Raw genomic sequence first — 15,688 nt, 5'->3', positions numbered from 1 at the left:
ATGTTGCATTAGTGGTTGCTGCAATGGATATTTACTCCAGACATTGCCTTCCTATTGGAGGGTGAAGAAGGGATGTCTAAAAAGGCCAGTTGCTAATTCCAGTATTTTTTGAGACATTGCACTCTATGTTGTACTAGTTTGTGATCTATTGGTACTGCTGTATTATCTGAATCCTTGATTATTGTGCTTTTTAGTGAAGTTTATTTTCTTTTAAATCAAAATTCTTTAGTTCCACTCCTGAGACCTGGGCATTTAATCAAGGTGAACACTTTGGTGCGACAGTAATTAGTTAACGCAGCATTATTAGAGGACCTATCTTTCAAATGAGCTGTTGAATGAGATTCTCCCTGCTTTGAGATTGAAGTAAAAGGACAATATTTAAATCAGTGTCCCAGTCAAGATTCATCGCTCAAACAGCATCACTGTAACAGATTTTTAAAATAATTTTAAAAAATTTATTGGTCACAAGTAGCTTTACATTAGCACTGCATTGAACTTACTGTGAAAATCCCCCAGTTGCCACACTCCAGCACTGGTTTGGGTACATTGAGGGAGAATTTAGCATGGCCAATGCACCTAACCAGCATTTCTTTTGGACTGTGGGAGGAAACCAGAGCACCTGGAGGAAACGCGCACAGATGCAGGGAAAATGTGCAAACTCCACACAGAAAGTGATCCAAGCTGGGAATCGAACCCGGGTCCCTGGCACGGTGAGGCAGCAGTGTACTGTGTCACCTGGTTACCTTTGCTACGCTCAGATTGATTGCTGCATTTCCCAACATTATAACCATGACTTCATTCCTTTCACTACATAGTGCTTTGGGATGTGCTGAGCTAATTAAAATATATGAATGCACTTTTATTCTTTAAAAGTTACTGTATACGTGACATGCTTTTACAAGAACAATGGGATTCTGAAAGTGCATGATCAGCTGCGTTCATATTGGATGGTGGTGCAGACTTGAAGGGCTGAATGGCCTACTCCTGCATCTATTTTCTGTTTTTCTAACTTCGATGGGAGACGATGGCCAAGTGGTATTATCGCTACATTATAAATCCAGGAACTCAGCTAATGTTCTGGAGACTCGGGTTCAAATCCCGCCAGCTGGTGGAATGTGAATTCAATAAAAAATACCTGGAATCAAGAATGATCATGAAGTCATTACCAATTGTTGGAAAAGCCCACCTGGTTCACTAATGTCCTTTAGAGAAGGAAATCTGCTGTCCTTACCTGGTCTGGCCTACATATGACTCCAGAGCCACAATAACGTGGTTGACTCTCATCTGCCCTCAGAAATGGCCTAGCAAACCACTCAGTCCAAGGGCAACTAGGGATAGACATCCATATCCCATGACTGAATAAAAAAAATTCAAAGAGTAAACGTTTGAGACTTGAACTAACATTTACTCTTTAAGTACAATTATTGATCTCGGAAATGAAATTTGACATTTCGAGTTACATTTATAGATTCATATTAGCTTTGCTTTGAGTGAAAGTGATATTTTTCAGACATGCTTCCTACATTTTCTTTTGCCCCTTTGCTATCTAGTGTACGTAATGGTAATTTCAGCAATATAAGAAGCTGCTCTGGGAAAGGAATGTTTGTAAATGACGAGAAAACTGCATGATTGACGTCGAAAGATGTAACTTTAATTTTTTTTTTGTTCTGCTTGCAGCTTTGCACACCTATAAATTGACGATCATGGGGGATATGAAAACCCCAGATTTCGATGACCTGCTTGCTGCTTTTGACATCCCCGATATGCAGGTCGACCCGAAAGCAGCAATTGAATCTGCGCACGATGAGAATGAAGGACAACTGAAGCAGAGCATCCCTGTGGATGAGGATGCTCAGGTCCCCTCAGCACCCGACGGGGTAGTGAGTGTGATTGTCAAAAACATCCGAACTCTTGATTCGTGCGAGACCGCGGCCACAGCGACGGAAACCTCAGCCCTGGACAAAGAAAATCATCATTCTTCGGGCAACGGCCTACACAATGGCTTCCTCAGCGTGGCGGCCCTCGATGGGTACTCGAAAGAATCGGACAGCAAGCCGGTCAGGTGTGAAGGCCCACCAGGCACCGAAGCCAAGCTAGACTTGTCAAGAGCCGAGACGGTCGATGGCCCTGGTAGCGGGCTCAAGGATTCTGCGTTTAACCAGTTCAGCCCTATTTCCAGCGCGGAGGAGTTTGAGGATGACGATAAGATTGAGGTGGATGACCCTCCGCACGTCAAAGAGGAGAGCCAGCCAGTTTTCCAAGCAAATGCACTACCGGGTCCGACTGCTGAGCGTGAATGTGAGAAGGTGAGGAAACCAGGAGGAGAGAACGCGGTCAAGCAGGAAGTGTCCAGCCCAGATGCTGAAGAAAAGGGTAAGATATTGAAAAGCAGCAGGGAGAGTGAAAGCCCCAGTGTGAATGCAGGGATTCTTGAGACGTTTAAAGTCCGAGATGTGGATGAGAAATTGTCTGACGAGGACGCTGAAAAGAGTTTTAAAAATTCCTCTGAAAAGCAGCCTGATAACAGAGTCCTCGATGGCAAAAGTGGTGAGAAAACCGGAGTGAATGTTACTTGTTCTTCAAATCTTAGGGCTAAGTCCTCCTCCAAGCTTTCCTCGTGCATTGCAGCAATTGCCGCTTTGAACGCCAAAAAGGCTGCAGCAGATGTGAGTAAGGAACCTCAGTCTGTCTCGAGGGGGCCTTCTCCGGTTTTAAAACAATCTAGAGAAAGCCCGCGAGTCACTGAACAATCTCCAGAGGGCCCTCAGAGCCCAATGGAAGTGGTGAAGAAAGTCGCCATCAAACAGCCCGACAGCCCCCGCAGCGTGTCAAGTGAAAGTAGCATGAAAGGGTCCCCTTCCTCTCCTGCAAGCTCACCCCCGGCAATCCCCAAGGTCCGCATCAAGACCATCAAAACATCATCTGGTGAAATCACCAGAACCGTGACCAGAATCATGCCAGATGTTGAGCAAGAGCTTGGTAGAAGAGGACCAGAACAGGCAAACTCCATGGTTGTCTCATCACTTTTGTCGTCTCCACCTGCTGAGTCCGCTGTGTCTTCGCCTCCTACCACACCAATGCAAACGGCACTTGTTACAACTTCTAATGCAGTAATGTCTCCTGAGGTTGCTCAGAAACAGGTTACAATTAAACCTGTTGCCACTGCTTTTCTTCCAGTGTCTGCTGTGAAGACGGCAGGATCGCAGGTGATCAACCTGAAGTTTGCGAACAACACTACAGTCAAAGCCACCGTCATTTCTGCTGCCTCAGTTCAGAGTGCCAGCAGTGCCATCCTGAAGGCTGCCAATGCTATGCAGCAGCAAACAGTGGTGGTACCAGCAGCCAGCCTTGCCAATGCCAAACTCGTGCCAAAGACGGTCCACCTCGCTAACCTTAACCTTCTGCCTCAAACTGCCCAAGCGACTTCTGAACTCCGTCAAGTGCTTTCCAAAGCACAACAGCCCATAAAGCAGGCTCTGATCACCGCTGCTTCCGCCCAGCCTGCTAAAAAGGTATCTCGAGTTCACGTGGTGGCCCATTCCCAGAATGCAGTGGTTGAGACATTCAACAAGGTGCTGAGCAGTGTGAACCCGGTCCCTATCTACACACCTAACCTCAATCCTCCAACTAATGCTAATATCACTATTCCACTCCGTGGGTACAAATGCTTAGAATGTGGTGACTCATTTGCTTTGGAGAAAAGTTTGGCACAGCATTACGACCGGAGGAGTGTGAGGATTGAAGTCACGTGCAACCACTGTGCAAAGAACTTGGTCTTCTTCAACAAGTGCAGCCTTCTTTCTCATGCTCGCGGGCACAAGGACAAGGGTGTGGTCATGCAGTGCTCCCATCTGATTATGAAGCCCATTCCTGCAGACCAGATGATCATTCCCAGTTCCAGCAATGCCGTTTCCTCCACGACTGTATCTGCACCGGTCTCGACGTCTGCGGGTGGCATTGCGAGTGCTGTTGCAAAAACTGTCGTGGGCATACCCAGTGCAGTGATCTCTGCACCTGCCAACGCTCCCATCCTCCCCGCAATGCCCCTCGATGAGGACCCGTCAAAGCTTTCCCGTCATGGCATGAAGTGTTTGGAGTGCAGTGAGACATTTCTGGATGAGATTTTGCTGGCCACACATTTCCAACATGCTGCAGAAGCAGGAGGACAGGTAAATCAAGTTGTGTCAAGTGAGTTGGTAGTTGTTTTCTAGTTGCCTTTAGTTAATATTGTTTTTTGTCAGTACCGCAGTAATGGCTTGTCTGATCACCTAAATACACCCAGACAATGAATAATACTCTTCCTGAAAACACTTATTTAATTCTGTCTGCAATCAGACAACAACAACTTGCATTCATATAATACCTTTACTGTAGTTGAAAATGTCCTACTGTACTTCTTAGGAGCATAGTCAAATAAAAATTAACACCGAATGAGCAAAGGAGATATTGGGGGCAGATGACCTAAAAATTGAGTGAAGAGATAGGTTTAAGGAGTGTCTTAAATGAGGAAATAGAGAGATGGAGAGGTGCAGGGAAGAAATTATGGAGCTTGTAGCCTGCACCAGTGAATGCATGACTGCCAGTGATGGGGGTGAACAAAGTTGGGACGTGCAAGTGACTTGAGTACATGTTGGAGATATTGGAGGATTGTAGGCTGGAGGAGATTACAGCGAGAGGGAGGGACAAAACAATGGAGGGATTTGCCATGAGAATGAGAATTTTAAAATTAAGGTGACAGTGGACGAGGAGCCAATGTGGTTCTGCAAACAGAAGCATGATAAGCAGTTGGCACAGCAGCTGCCCACCCAGGGACCTGGGTTCGATTCCTGGTTTGGGTCACTGTCTGTATGAAGCTCACCCTGTTTCTATGTGGGTTTCCTGCAGGTGCTCCGGTTTCCTCCCACTGTCCAAAGATGCGCAGGTGATGTGCATTGGCCATGCTAAATTGTCCCTTGGTGTCCCAGGATGTGTAGGTTAGCGGGATTAGCAGGGTAAATACTGGGATTACGGGGATAGGGCCAAGGTGAGATTGTTGTTAATGCAGACTTGATGGGCCAAATGGCCACCTTCTGCACTTGGAGAGTTTCTATGATTTTCTATGAAATAGCCAGTTAATGCCAATTAGAATATATATCACAAACTGCGGAGATTATGCAAGATGGAAGGCTGGACAAGAAAAATAGTTGAATACAGGTCTGGAGATAATAAAAGCAATAAATTCCTGAGATGGGGAATGTCTTAATCATGGCTGAAGAAATTCTACAGAGAGAATTACGAAGCAAAATGTTAAAGCTGGCGACAGCTATGTGGACTGATTCTGAATTGTTTTGTACTCAGTTAGCATGGCTCCTCACAAAATATATATGATTGATTCGTAAAATTAATCCTTTGATTTTTATTATGGCACAATATGCCCCATTTATAGTGATACAAGATAGCTTCAGATGAAGAAGGCCTTTGGACATAAATTTCCTGTTGGCAGAAAGATAGGTGAGAAAGTATATTGTGAAGAGGACATATGGAGGCTACAAAAATATACAGAAAGGTCAGGCGAATGGGCAAAGACCTGGCAAATGGAGTGTCATGTGGGCAAATGTGAAATTGTCCATTTTGGCAGGAAGAATGAAAAAGAAGCACATTACTAAATGGTGGAAGATTGCAGAGCTCTGAGGAATGTTCTTGTGCATGAATCACAAGAGGCGAGTATGCAGGGACATCAAGTAATTAGGAAAGCTAATAGAATGTTATTATTTATTGCAAGAGGAATTGAATACAAAAGCAGAGAGGTTATGTTTCAGCTATACAGGACACTAGAAAGACCTTGTTTGGAGTACTATGCACAGTGTTGGTCACCTTATTTAAGTAAGGATATGAATGTGTTTCAGTTCAGAGAATGTTTAGCAGATGAATACCTGAATGGGAGTGTTGCTTTATGAGGAAAGGTTGGGTAACATAGACTTGTATCTGCTGGAGTTTTAAAAAGGAAGAGAGAAAGAGACAATTTGATTGAAGTATATCAAGTCTGGAGGGGTCTTGACAGGGTGAATGTGGAGAGGATGTTTCCTCTTGTGGGAGAATCTAGAACTAGGGGTGATTGGATGGCACGGTGGTTAGCACTGCTGTCTCAAAGCACCAGAGGTCTGGGTTCAATTCCAGCCTCGGGTATCTTGTGTGGAGTTTGCACATTGTCTCCGTGTCAGTGTGGGTTTCCTCTGGGTGCTCCAGTTCCCTCGCACACTCCAAGATGTGCAGGTTAGGTGGATTGACCATGCTAAATTATCTTTAGTGTCCCAGGATGCGTAGGTTAAGAGAGATTAGTAGACTAAATATGTGGAGTTACGGGGTTAGATGGGATGTTGAGGTGGTTGGCTGGTATTGTTGGCACAAACTCAGTGGGCCCAATCGCCCCTTTCTGCATTGTAGGTATTCTGTGATTGTTTAAACATAAGGAGTTGTCCATTTAAAGCAGAGATGACGTCAAACTTTTTCATTCAGAGGGTCGCGAGTCCTTGGAACTTACTCTGAAAAAATGTTGGAAGTAGAATCCTTGAATATTTTTATAAGTGGGGAGTGCTAGGTTATTGGGTGAAAGCAGGATGCAGATTTGAAGGTATTGTTAAAATCAGCCATGATCTTAGGCTTGAGGGGCTGAATGTCCTACTCCTGCTCCTTGTTCTTTCGCTTGTATGTTTGACACATCTTTCTAGGATACTCCTCCTACTGTGTTTCTACTGCAGTGGGACTGTTTATGTTCAGATTCACTGTCTACGAACCCTGGTGACCCAGCACAAGAAAAATTAAGCAGAATATTTTACATTATTTCTTATTGGTCTGTGCGGTTTGGATTTGGCGAGCCTGAGGTTTGTAAAGGGATATCCTTGAAGCTGTTATTTCGGTGGTGAATGAATTCTCGATCAGAACATCAAGATGCGTTGGGTAACGGCAACTTGAGATAGCAATCAAAACAGTTGGGTAGCTATTGGCTTTGAGAAATACTGCAAAATGTATAGATAAGTAAGTCAACCGCTCATTTTACTTCTCTCCTTGACTCCAGGGGGGCTATTTGAAATAAGTAGACCCATGAGAAAGAATTACAATATTATCTTCTGAGTTTTTATTTCTGCTCATTTCTGTTCTCTTTTAGTGGAAGTAGTTTTGTTTATTGACGTCAGAACCTAATGATGCAAGTAGGGAGGAGAGACTGAGAGTGACTGATAGCACTGTGGAACTTCGTAAATTACACAGAGCAGCTAGCTGAATTTCTACATCTTCTGGCTATCTATGACTTACTTTTGTGCAGTATCTTTAACGTAAAGAATGTCCCAAAACATTCCATGAATGTTGTGAGGAGAGCAGTGCTGAATTAAAATGAGGGAGATTAAGAATGCTGATTAGAAGCTTGGTGCTGGGTAATGTTATTCCTCGGCCAACATCACTAAAATCCAATTACTTGGCCAGTTATTCAATTGTCCTTTGTGGGACTTTGTTGAGCATAATTCCCAACATTAAAAGAATTCCATGTGCTTTGGGCCATTTTGTTCATGGAAAGGGGCTGTATAAATGGCTGCAGAGCTGGACTTTAGGAGAGGATAGTGGAGAGGAAGAGAGATTTTGGAAGGGAATGCCAAAGAACGGGTGGATGTTCTGTCTCCAACGAATGGAATGTGGGCAGCATGGTGGCACAATGGCTAGCATTGCTGCTTCACAGCACCAGGGAATCAGGTTCGATTCCGGCCTTGGGTGCTTGTGTGGAGCTTGCATGTTCTTACTGTTTCTGCGTTGGTTTCCTGCAGGTGCTCTGGTTTCCTCCCACAGTCCAAGGTTAGCTGGATTAGCCGTGGAATGCAGGGTTACAGGGATACAGGGTTGAAGGGGAGATGACTGGGTAAGATGCTCTTTTGAAGAGTCAGTGCAGACATGATGGGCCAAATGACCTTCTGCTGCACTGTAGGGATTCTATGGACAAAGAGCCGGAAACAGAGGTTAGCTATGTTTGAACAGAGGAGGATTCAGGATTGGGGAAAATGGTGGAAAATAGGGTTGGGGTGGGGTTAAGGGGGTGATTTCCTGGCCCTACTGCAGTGTGTTTCTCAGGGTGGAAGGCAGCGTGCCATTCACCTGCGTGGGATCAAAAGATCATGCCATTGTTAATGGGATTTCCCACTGACTGCACCCCACACCATTGGAAAACCCGTGGCTGGGGTGTACGCCTCGGCGGGACAAGAAAGTCCCACTGGCCTGAACGGCTGGAAAATTCCAGCCCATTGAACAATTTGACCACAAAGATGTGAATAAAAGACATGGAGAATCTGAAATAAGAACAGAAAGTGCTGGAAATTCTCAGCAGATCAAGCAGTATTTCTAAAGGGAGAAAGGATTAGCTTTATCAGGTTGATGATAATTGCAATGTTCTAGTGAAAGGTCGTCCTGAAATGTTAACTCTGTTAGCTCTCTGCACAGATGTTGCCTGATCTACTAAATATTTGCTGTGTTTCCTGTTTTAGTTTTTATGTTTGATGAGGATATTGATTTTGATGCATTTGGTGGTTGGAACTGGGGTTGGTCAGCTGTGAAGTGGATGGTGACTATCTGCCATTTAGTGCAGGAAAGGACGTGGCATCTTGGCACTGGCAGGATGGGATGCTGGTACAACCCACTTGATTTGAGCAATTGACAAAAGATGGAGAAAGAGAGGCCGACACGAATAACATTGGAGCCATTGGGCTGGATTTCCCTTTGGCTGAAAAGACACTGCTGGTGTGAACGAAGCAGTAATTCCACATCCCCGAGTGGCTTTCTAACATGTCTCTGGCTTTCAGTGACTTTGGAAGAGGCAGTAGTTCAAATTTGGTGGGTTATCAGTTAAGCCCATTAATTAAGGGCACTCTACTAACTGAATTTTTAATCTGAGGCAATGGGGACCCATCCCATCAGGAGGCTGACCATGAAATTATGGCTCCCAGAGGCAGCACGGGTCGAAATGGGAGGCGTTAATGTGGGTGCATTCGCCATGACATCTGAAGGCCCAAACATTCTGGACCCTCCTATCCACCTACTTAGTGGTTGGTGACCAGGGATGGAAGTGCCCTCACAACCTCCCTATGTACTTCAGTAGCTTCCACCTCTGATGGTGGGGCTACCAAACGCACAATGCTCGATGTCCTATTGATCCACCAGACTCAGGAGCTTGTTCGCTCAATGTAACTGGATAGGGTTCCCATAGGTAATCAATTAACTAGCCTCCTCCTTCAGAATCACTCTCTAGAGTCCTTGCCTCAACATTTGTGGGTTCTCGACCTGAATTTCCTCCCAACAATGGAAAGCGGACGCAGTTACAAAATTTCAGCTAGTTGAGTTTTGAGATGACAGAATCATTGAATCCGTATAGTGAAGAAGGAGCCCATTTGGCCATCGAGTCTGACTCATACAATGACAAAATATCTTATCTAGACCCTAACCCTTCCCTATCCCTGTAACCACATCTATTTGCCCTGCCTATTCCAAACAACCTACACATCTCGGGACAGTAAAGAACAACTTAGCATGGCCAGTTTACCTAACCTGCAAGTCTTTGGACTGTGGGAAGAAACCGGAGCACAGGGAGAACGTGCGAACTCCACACAGACTGTGACCCGAGGCTGGAATTGAACCCGGGTCCTTGGCGCTGTGAGGCAGCAGTGCTAATCACTATGCTGTCATTTAATGATAACAGCTAAAAGGGCTAGGACAGATGTAGGAGGTGGAAGTAAACATTCTTTGTGTGCTTTATGTAAATATGAATTGTTAAAGATATGAAGTTTGATATGTTCAAGGTCGAATTATATTTTCTTAATTTGATAATTGGGCAATCTGCAAATGATTTAGCGGCTGGGGAGATAAAATCATATTTTGAGCTGTAGGGAGCAAGGTCTCAGTTGTGGGAGTGGTCTCAGACACTAATGATGGAGTCTTCCGGTCCCACCTAATGACAGACTTAGTAGGTGCCACCGAAGTCAATGGACATTTAGACATCTCGCCACATTTTCAGACAGGACCATGGCATATCAGTTCTGGCATATCAGTTATACTATGCAGTTGTAAACATCCTTGGCTTCTAAAATGGTAGTTTAAAAACTTAACAAATGTGTTTAGAACTGCCAAACAACAATTAGGTAAGTGAGAAACAGCAATGGCACAGAGGTTCCAAGTTAAACTGTCCATCTTCAAATTAGTACGACTAACAAATGATTGAGCATGATGTATTTAATGGAAATTTAAACATTAATCTACCTTTGGTAGCTTCAGACTGACAACCTAATTTTACACAATAGCCTGAGAAAGGCTTCAACATGATGAGGAGGAAGCAAGTTTGAACACATACTTGTTAAATGCAAAAAAAGTCAATTGGATATTAAAAAAGATATTAGATATTTGTATTTGAATTGAATTAGAATAGAATCCCTGCAGGAAGCCACTTGGCCCAACAGGCCTGCACTGACAACAATCCCACCCTATCCCTGTAGCCCCACATATTTACCCTGCTAGTTCCCCTGACACCAAGCGGCAATTTGGCATGGCTTATCTACCTAACCCACGTATCGTTGGACTGTGGGAGGAAACCAGAGCATCCGGAGGAAACCCTTGGGGAGAACATGCAAACTCTGCACAAATAGTGACCCGAGGCCAGAATCGAACCTGAGTCCCTGGAGCTGTGAGGCAACAGTGCTAACCACTGTGCCACTGTCCCATAATTACAAGGATTGGTCCCTGTCTGACCTAAACAATGAAGTCTTTTCTTTTTGTTTGATACTATGTTGGGCCTTCATCCATGAATGAATCTGCTTTTGAACTCTATGTGAAAGGCAACAAAGAAAAAAAGCAGACGAAAGATTCAAAAGCATTTTTTTTGTCACACCAACAAACTTCCGACTCAGATTGTTATTATCTACAACGGCTGACGCTGACTCCTTCAAATCAGACATCTAATTATCTCCCGTTATGCGTGGTGGCATCTACACTTGTTATTTAAACAAAGTAATTTTTAAAATGCTGGGTTAGACCTAATGAGGTGTATACATTTTAATCTTGAGACTTATTGCTTTTGCCACAGCTGAACCTAGATTGAAATGTTTAATTTGATACATGTAATCTTCAACAAACTATTCATCTGTAAAAGGTATTTAATACATGCTCCATGGGAACAATAATTAGTAAACTGAACAATTAAAAATGCAACAGTGAATGAAGTCAAGATTATATATTGACCAAGGTGATGACTGCAAAGTAAATTTGTGCATTGAAAGTCTGGTTGGTTTTGAAGATGAGTCTTTATATGTAGAAATTAAAACAGGATTTTTTGACTCTTGTTTGCAGCAACACATTTCAATGTTATGTATAGTTCTAAAAGCACAGATTTTAAAAACAAGACATTGTTGCATTAATAAGGAATTAAGAAGAAGAGCAAGCTTCAGGGGCTGCGGGTTTATCAATAGGTGTAGAACGGAATCACTTTTCAGTGGAGATAATTGTGACTGTAACACCATATCCTGCAGCCTCTCCTTTCCTTCTCCCCTGTGTACACCATGAATGGTTTGCTTTGTACAGTGCGCAAGAAACAATACTTTTCACCATGTATCAATACATGTGACAACAATAAATCAAATCAAATTGAAAGGGATGTGATGCTAGTTTGTAACATGTTAAAGGACAGAGTTTAAATAAGTGCTTCTCCAAAGTGTGATCTGGAGGCCACCAGTGTTCAGTGAGAGTCTTCCAGGTGGTCCATGGGCTTATCTAAAATGCAATTATTGATACGTAATGCCATAGCTGACACCATACAGGACAGCAGGCTGGAACCCTCATCTCTGCCACTCGCGCAACCAGATCAGCTCGGCACAAGCCATCATAAGTATGGGCAACAGGAGTGTTGGTTTATAAGCAAGCTTTATGTAGCTATTGCAACTGCGTTGTTAGATTTTCAACACGTAAGTGGCTGCAAATGAAGAGGAACTGGCTGAATCTCTCCAGCTTGGAACGAGATGTCAGCTAAAAGGGCAAGTCGCCATAGTCACATGACACTAGGAAGATCGGAGGAATAAAGGGACGTTGGCGTGCTTGTCCACAGATCTCTGAAAGCGGAAGGGCATGTTAGTCAGATGGTAAAAAAGGCATATGGGACACTTGCCTTTATCAATCAAGACATATTACAAAAGCTGGGACCTCACGTTGGAGTATGGAGAACTTTGGTGAGGACACAGCTACAGTACTGTGTGTGGTTCTGGTCGCCACATTATTGGAAGGATGTGATTGCACTGGAGAGGGTGCAGAGGAGATTGCCCAGGCTGCTGCTTAGGATGGAATATTTATGTTATGAAGAGAGGTTGAATAGGCTTGGGTTGTTTTTGTTGGAGCAAAGAAGACTGAGGGGTGACCTAATCAGGGTCACGGAAGTTTACAGCATGGAAACAGGCCTTTTGGCCCAATTTGAGGCGTACAAGATTATGAGAGGCACGGACAGAGTGAATAAGGAGCAGCTGTTTCCCTGAATTGAAGGGTCAGTCATGAGAAGATATAGTTTTGAGGTGAGGGGCAGGAGGTTTAGGGTGGATATGAGGAAGACTTTTTTTACTCAGAGGGTGGTGATAGTCTGGAATGAATTGCCCGGGAGAGTGTTGGAGGCAAATTGTCTCACATTATTTAAGAAGTCACTGGATGAGCACTTGCCACATCATAATATTCAAGTGCAGGTAATTGGGATTAATTGGGAGGTCAGGTGTTTCTTGTGTGTTGGGTGCAGACTCGATGGGCCGAAAGGTCTTTTCTGCACTGAATAATTCTATAGTCCCAAAACGACCGTAGGCTGGTAGTGATTTAACGTGAAGGTCACCACACCTCAGGTGAAGGGCAAAGTTGAGAAGTCAGGTCCTTCATGAATAACCTCAGTTGACACAGGAAATGAATCCGCATTGCTGATGTCACTCTACATCACAAACCTGCCTTCTAATCAATGAGCTAACTGACCCCTACATTAGTGTCTCATCAAAAGCAAACTTCCTGTTGATCTTGGTGAATTTTTTCATGTTGGCAAGTGAAAATGGGTGGGTCGGACTGATAATGCTGCCATTTTCACAGCTGTAAGTGTTCATCCAATTCCCATTTGTAAGTTACTATTGCAACCCTTTGAGGCAAGTGTATTTCAAATCACAATAACTTAGTTATGTTTGAAAAATAATAATTCTAATCTCACCTCTTTTGTTTTAAATAATCTTAATTAAACCTACACCCTCTGGCTGCTAACCCACTGGGAAACAGTTTCTCTTTATGTATTCTATCAAAGCATTTCATGATTTTGAATGTCTCTATTAAATCTCCCCATCACCACCTTTGTTCTTAAGAGAACAATCTCGGCTTCTCTAGCCCGTGCACGTAACTGAAGTCCCTCACACGGGCAGCGCGGTGGCACATTGGTTAGCACTGCTACCTCACAGCTCCAGGGACCATGGTTCAATTCTAGCCTTGGGTGGTTGGGTGGAGTTTTCCAGTTCTCTCTGTGCCTGTGTTGGTTTCTCCGAGTGCTCCGGTTTTCTCCCACATGCCAAAGATCTGCAAGTTAGGTTGATTGGCCGTGGTAAATTGCCCTTTAGTTTTAGGGGGACTAGCAAGTTAAATTCATGGGTTAAGGGAGTAGGGCCTGGGTGGGATTGGTGCAAATTTGATGGACCAAAAGACTGCCTCCTGCGCTGTAGGGAACCTATGATTCTATGATCTGCTCTGCATCTTTGTCAAGACATTGCCATCCTTTGAAAAGCATGCCACCCAGAATGGGACAGAGTACCACAGCTGAGGCTGAACAGGTGTTTTATAAAGGTTTAGATCCTCGACACGATTCCTGTATTTCACGATGTTGTGAATTATTCTCCTTGGTATTCTGTTGTGATGATATTACAATAAGTCCTCAATTCACAGAAGATCTTAGCTCAGGTCTGCTCCTTTATTGATGCAATATTTTTGAAATTATAAACAATGCAGAGTAGGAAGCTGTAAAATAACAAGAGTGCAGGTGACATCTTAAAAGCTACTTCAGGTTCAGCTTCTGCCAGTTAAACTTCGCCCTCATTGCTTATTCCCAATCATTTGTAATTCTGACAGAAACGATAATGGGTTATTTTGCACAACCCACTGTTTGGAAGTTTTATATCCTGATAGGGTTATCACTCTGTTTATTTGATGTATAGGAAGCTTATCACCATCTCAGCTGGGATTAGACAATGAGGAATTGAAGTAAAAATTTTCTGCTTTGTCTTGCTATGTACCATACTGAGAAGTGCACTTAACTGCCCTGTGATATTCTTTTTGTAAATCTTTATTCCTGTGATCTGAGCAGTGTTGTCATGGTAGCCATTGCTACTAGAGTATGGTAGCTCCATAAGAATTGCTGATTTTTGTCAACACCCCCCCACCCCCCATGCCACATCTAGGCTTCGTTTATTTGATGCACCAGGCTGTTGCGAGCAGCGCTCCAGGAGCTTGTAAGCCAGCCTTGCGTATTTATACTAAGCCACGACAGCTGCTGGTGTTTAACCTCGAGAGTTTAATGTTGGCCCAAAGCGCAGTTTACCGGGGGTGAAATGTCACGTGCTGGGAGTAGTATTAACTTATTATGGGTGGCTGACTATCCGAACACACTGGCAGCCTATCTGACCCAGGATGAAGGAATGGAGTCATATTGACACTCCGGCCTGATTTAAATCAAAATAACACCAACAAAAACTTAGATTTGTACAGTAGCTTTAACATGTGTTTAAAAAAAATACCTTCACGAGACATTATCAGAGAAAGTGTGGCACTCAGACCAAAAAGGAGACTGTTGGACTGACCATCAAAAGTTGGTGAAAAGGCAGCTTTGAAGGAACGTCTCAGTTGAAAAGAATGAGGTGGAGCGGATTAGGGAGAGAAATCCGCGGCTTGGGGTCCAGGCAGCTTGGGACTCAGGTGGTTTAGAGTCCAGGCAGCGTAAGGCACGGCGCCTAGGGTGGAGTAAAAGAAAACAAGGATGTGGAAGAAGCCAGAATAGAAGGTTTGCCAAACTCTTGGCTCAACGGGCAGTAGGCAAGGCTCGTGCTAAACTGCACCAACAGCAGCCGGGAAGGCCCCATGCAGGCCTTGTTCTGTGGCAACTGCTGCTTGTGATCTTCCAAGCAAAATGTTTAAAGGACTGTGTGCTGAAGGGAATCAAGGATGGGTGGAGTGGTCAAGGGGGTGGTCAGTTGAGAGGCTGGAGCAGCTGTGCCCAGATTATATTTCAGGGATCAGGACCCGCTTCTCCTAATCCCACAACAATAATTAAAAACGACCTTTCTAGGGCCCCTTTGGTCTTTTCACCAATGAAACCCACTGTTGGGTGAGTGCATCGCACATGCCCCCATCAGTTCTAGCCTAATGTGGCAACTTGCACATCATAGGAGCCCAACTTCCATGCCAAAGAAGGTCAGTTACCTGAATAGGCAGGCCCTTGATGTGTTCAGTGATTGTCTCCTGTAAAACTGGCAAGACACTGATGGGCAGCATTGAGGAGGCATTAAGGCTATCAACACCATTTTCAGCCCGCTCTCTGTTAGCTTCACGAGTTAAAATTGACTGTTTTTTCTGACCCTGGGTGTTCCTTCCATATTACACCATTACCTGGACCCTGTACCACTGTGGTTTCATA

General features: G+C 44.1%; 1 protein-coding gene across 7 annotated transcripts in view; it reads left to right on the top strand.

Annotated features, from left to right (window-relative positions):
• The window catches only part of znf532 (zinc finger protein 532), a 150,629-nt gene that overhangs the window by 74,048 nt on the left and 60,893 nt on the right, over nucleotides 1-15,688 (top strand). For all 7 annotated transcript variants that reach the window (XM_080218815.1, XM_080181327.1, XM_080218749.1 and 4 more), the window contains one exon: nucleotides 1,678-4,169. In XM_080218815.1, coding sequence (XP_080074941.1) covers nucleotides 1,704-4,169 — 2,466 coding nt within the window. In that variant the 5' untranslated portion in view covers nucleotides 1,678-1,703. The remainder of the gene's footprint in view (nucleotides 1-1,677; nucleotides 4,170-15,688) is intronic.

Source organism: Carcharhinus amblyrhynchos, chromosome 1 (genome assembly GCF_965287045.1).
Source record: "Carcharhinus amblyrhynchos chromosome 1, sCarAmb.v2.hapA, whole genome shotgun sequence".
Taxonomy (NCBI): domain Eukaryota; kingdom Metazoa; phylum Chordata; class Chondrichthyes; order Carcharhiniformes; family Carcharhinidae; genus Carcharhinus; species Carcharhinus amblyrhynchos.
This window is presented reverse-complemented; position numbering and strand designations above follow the sequence as displayed.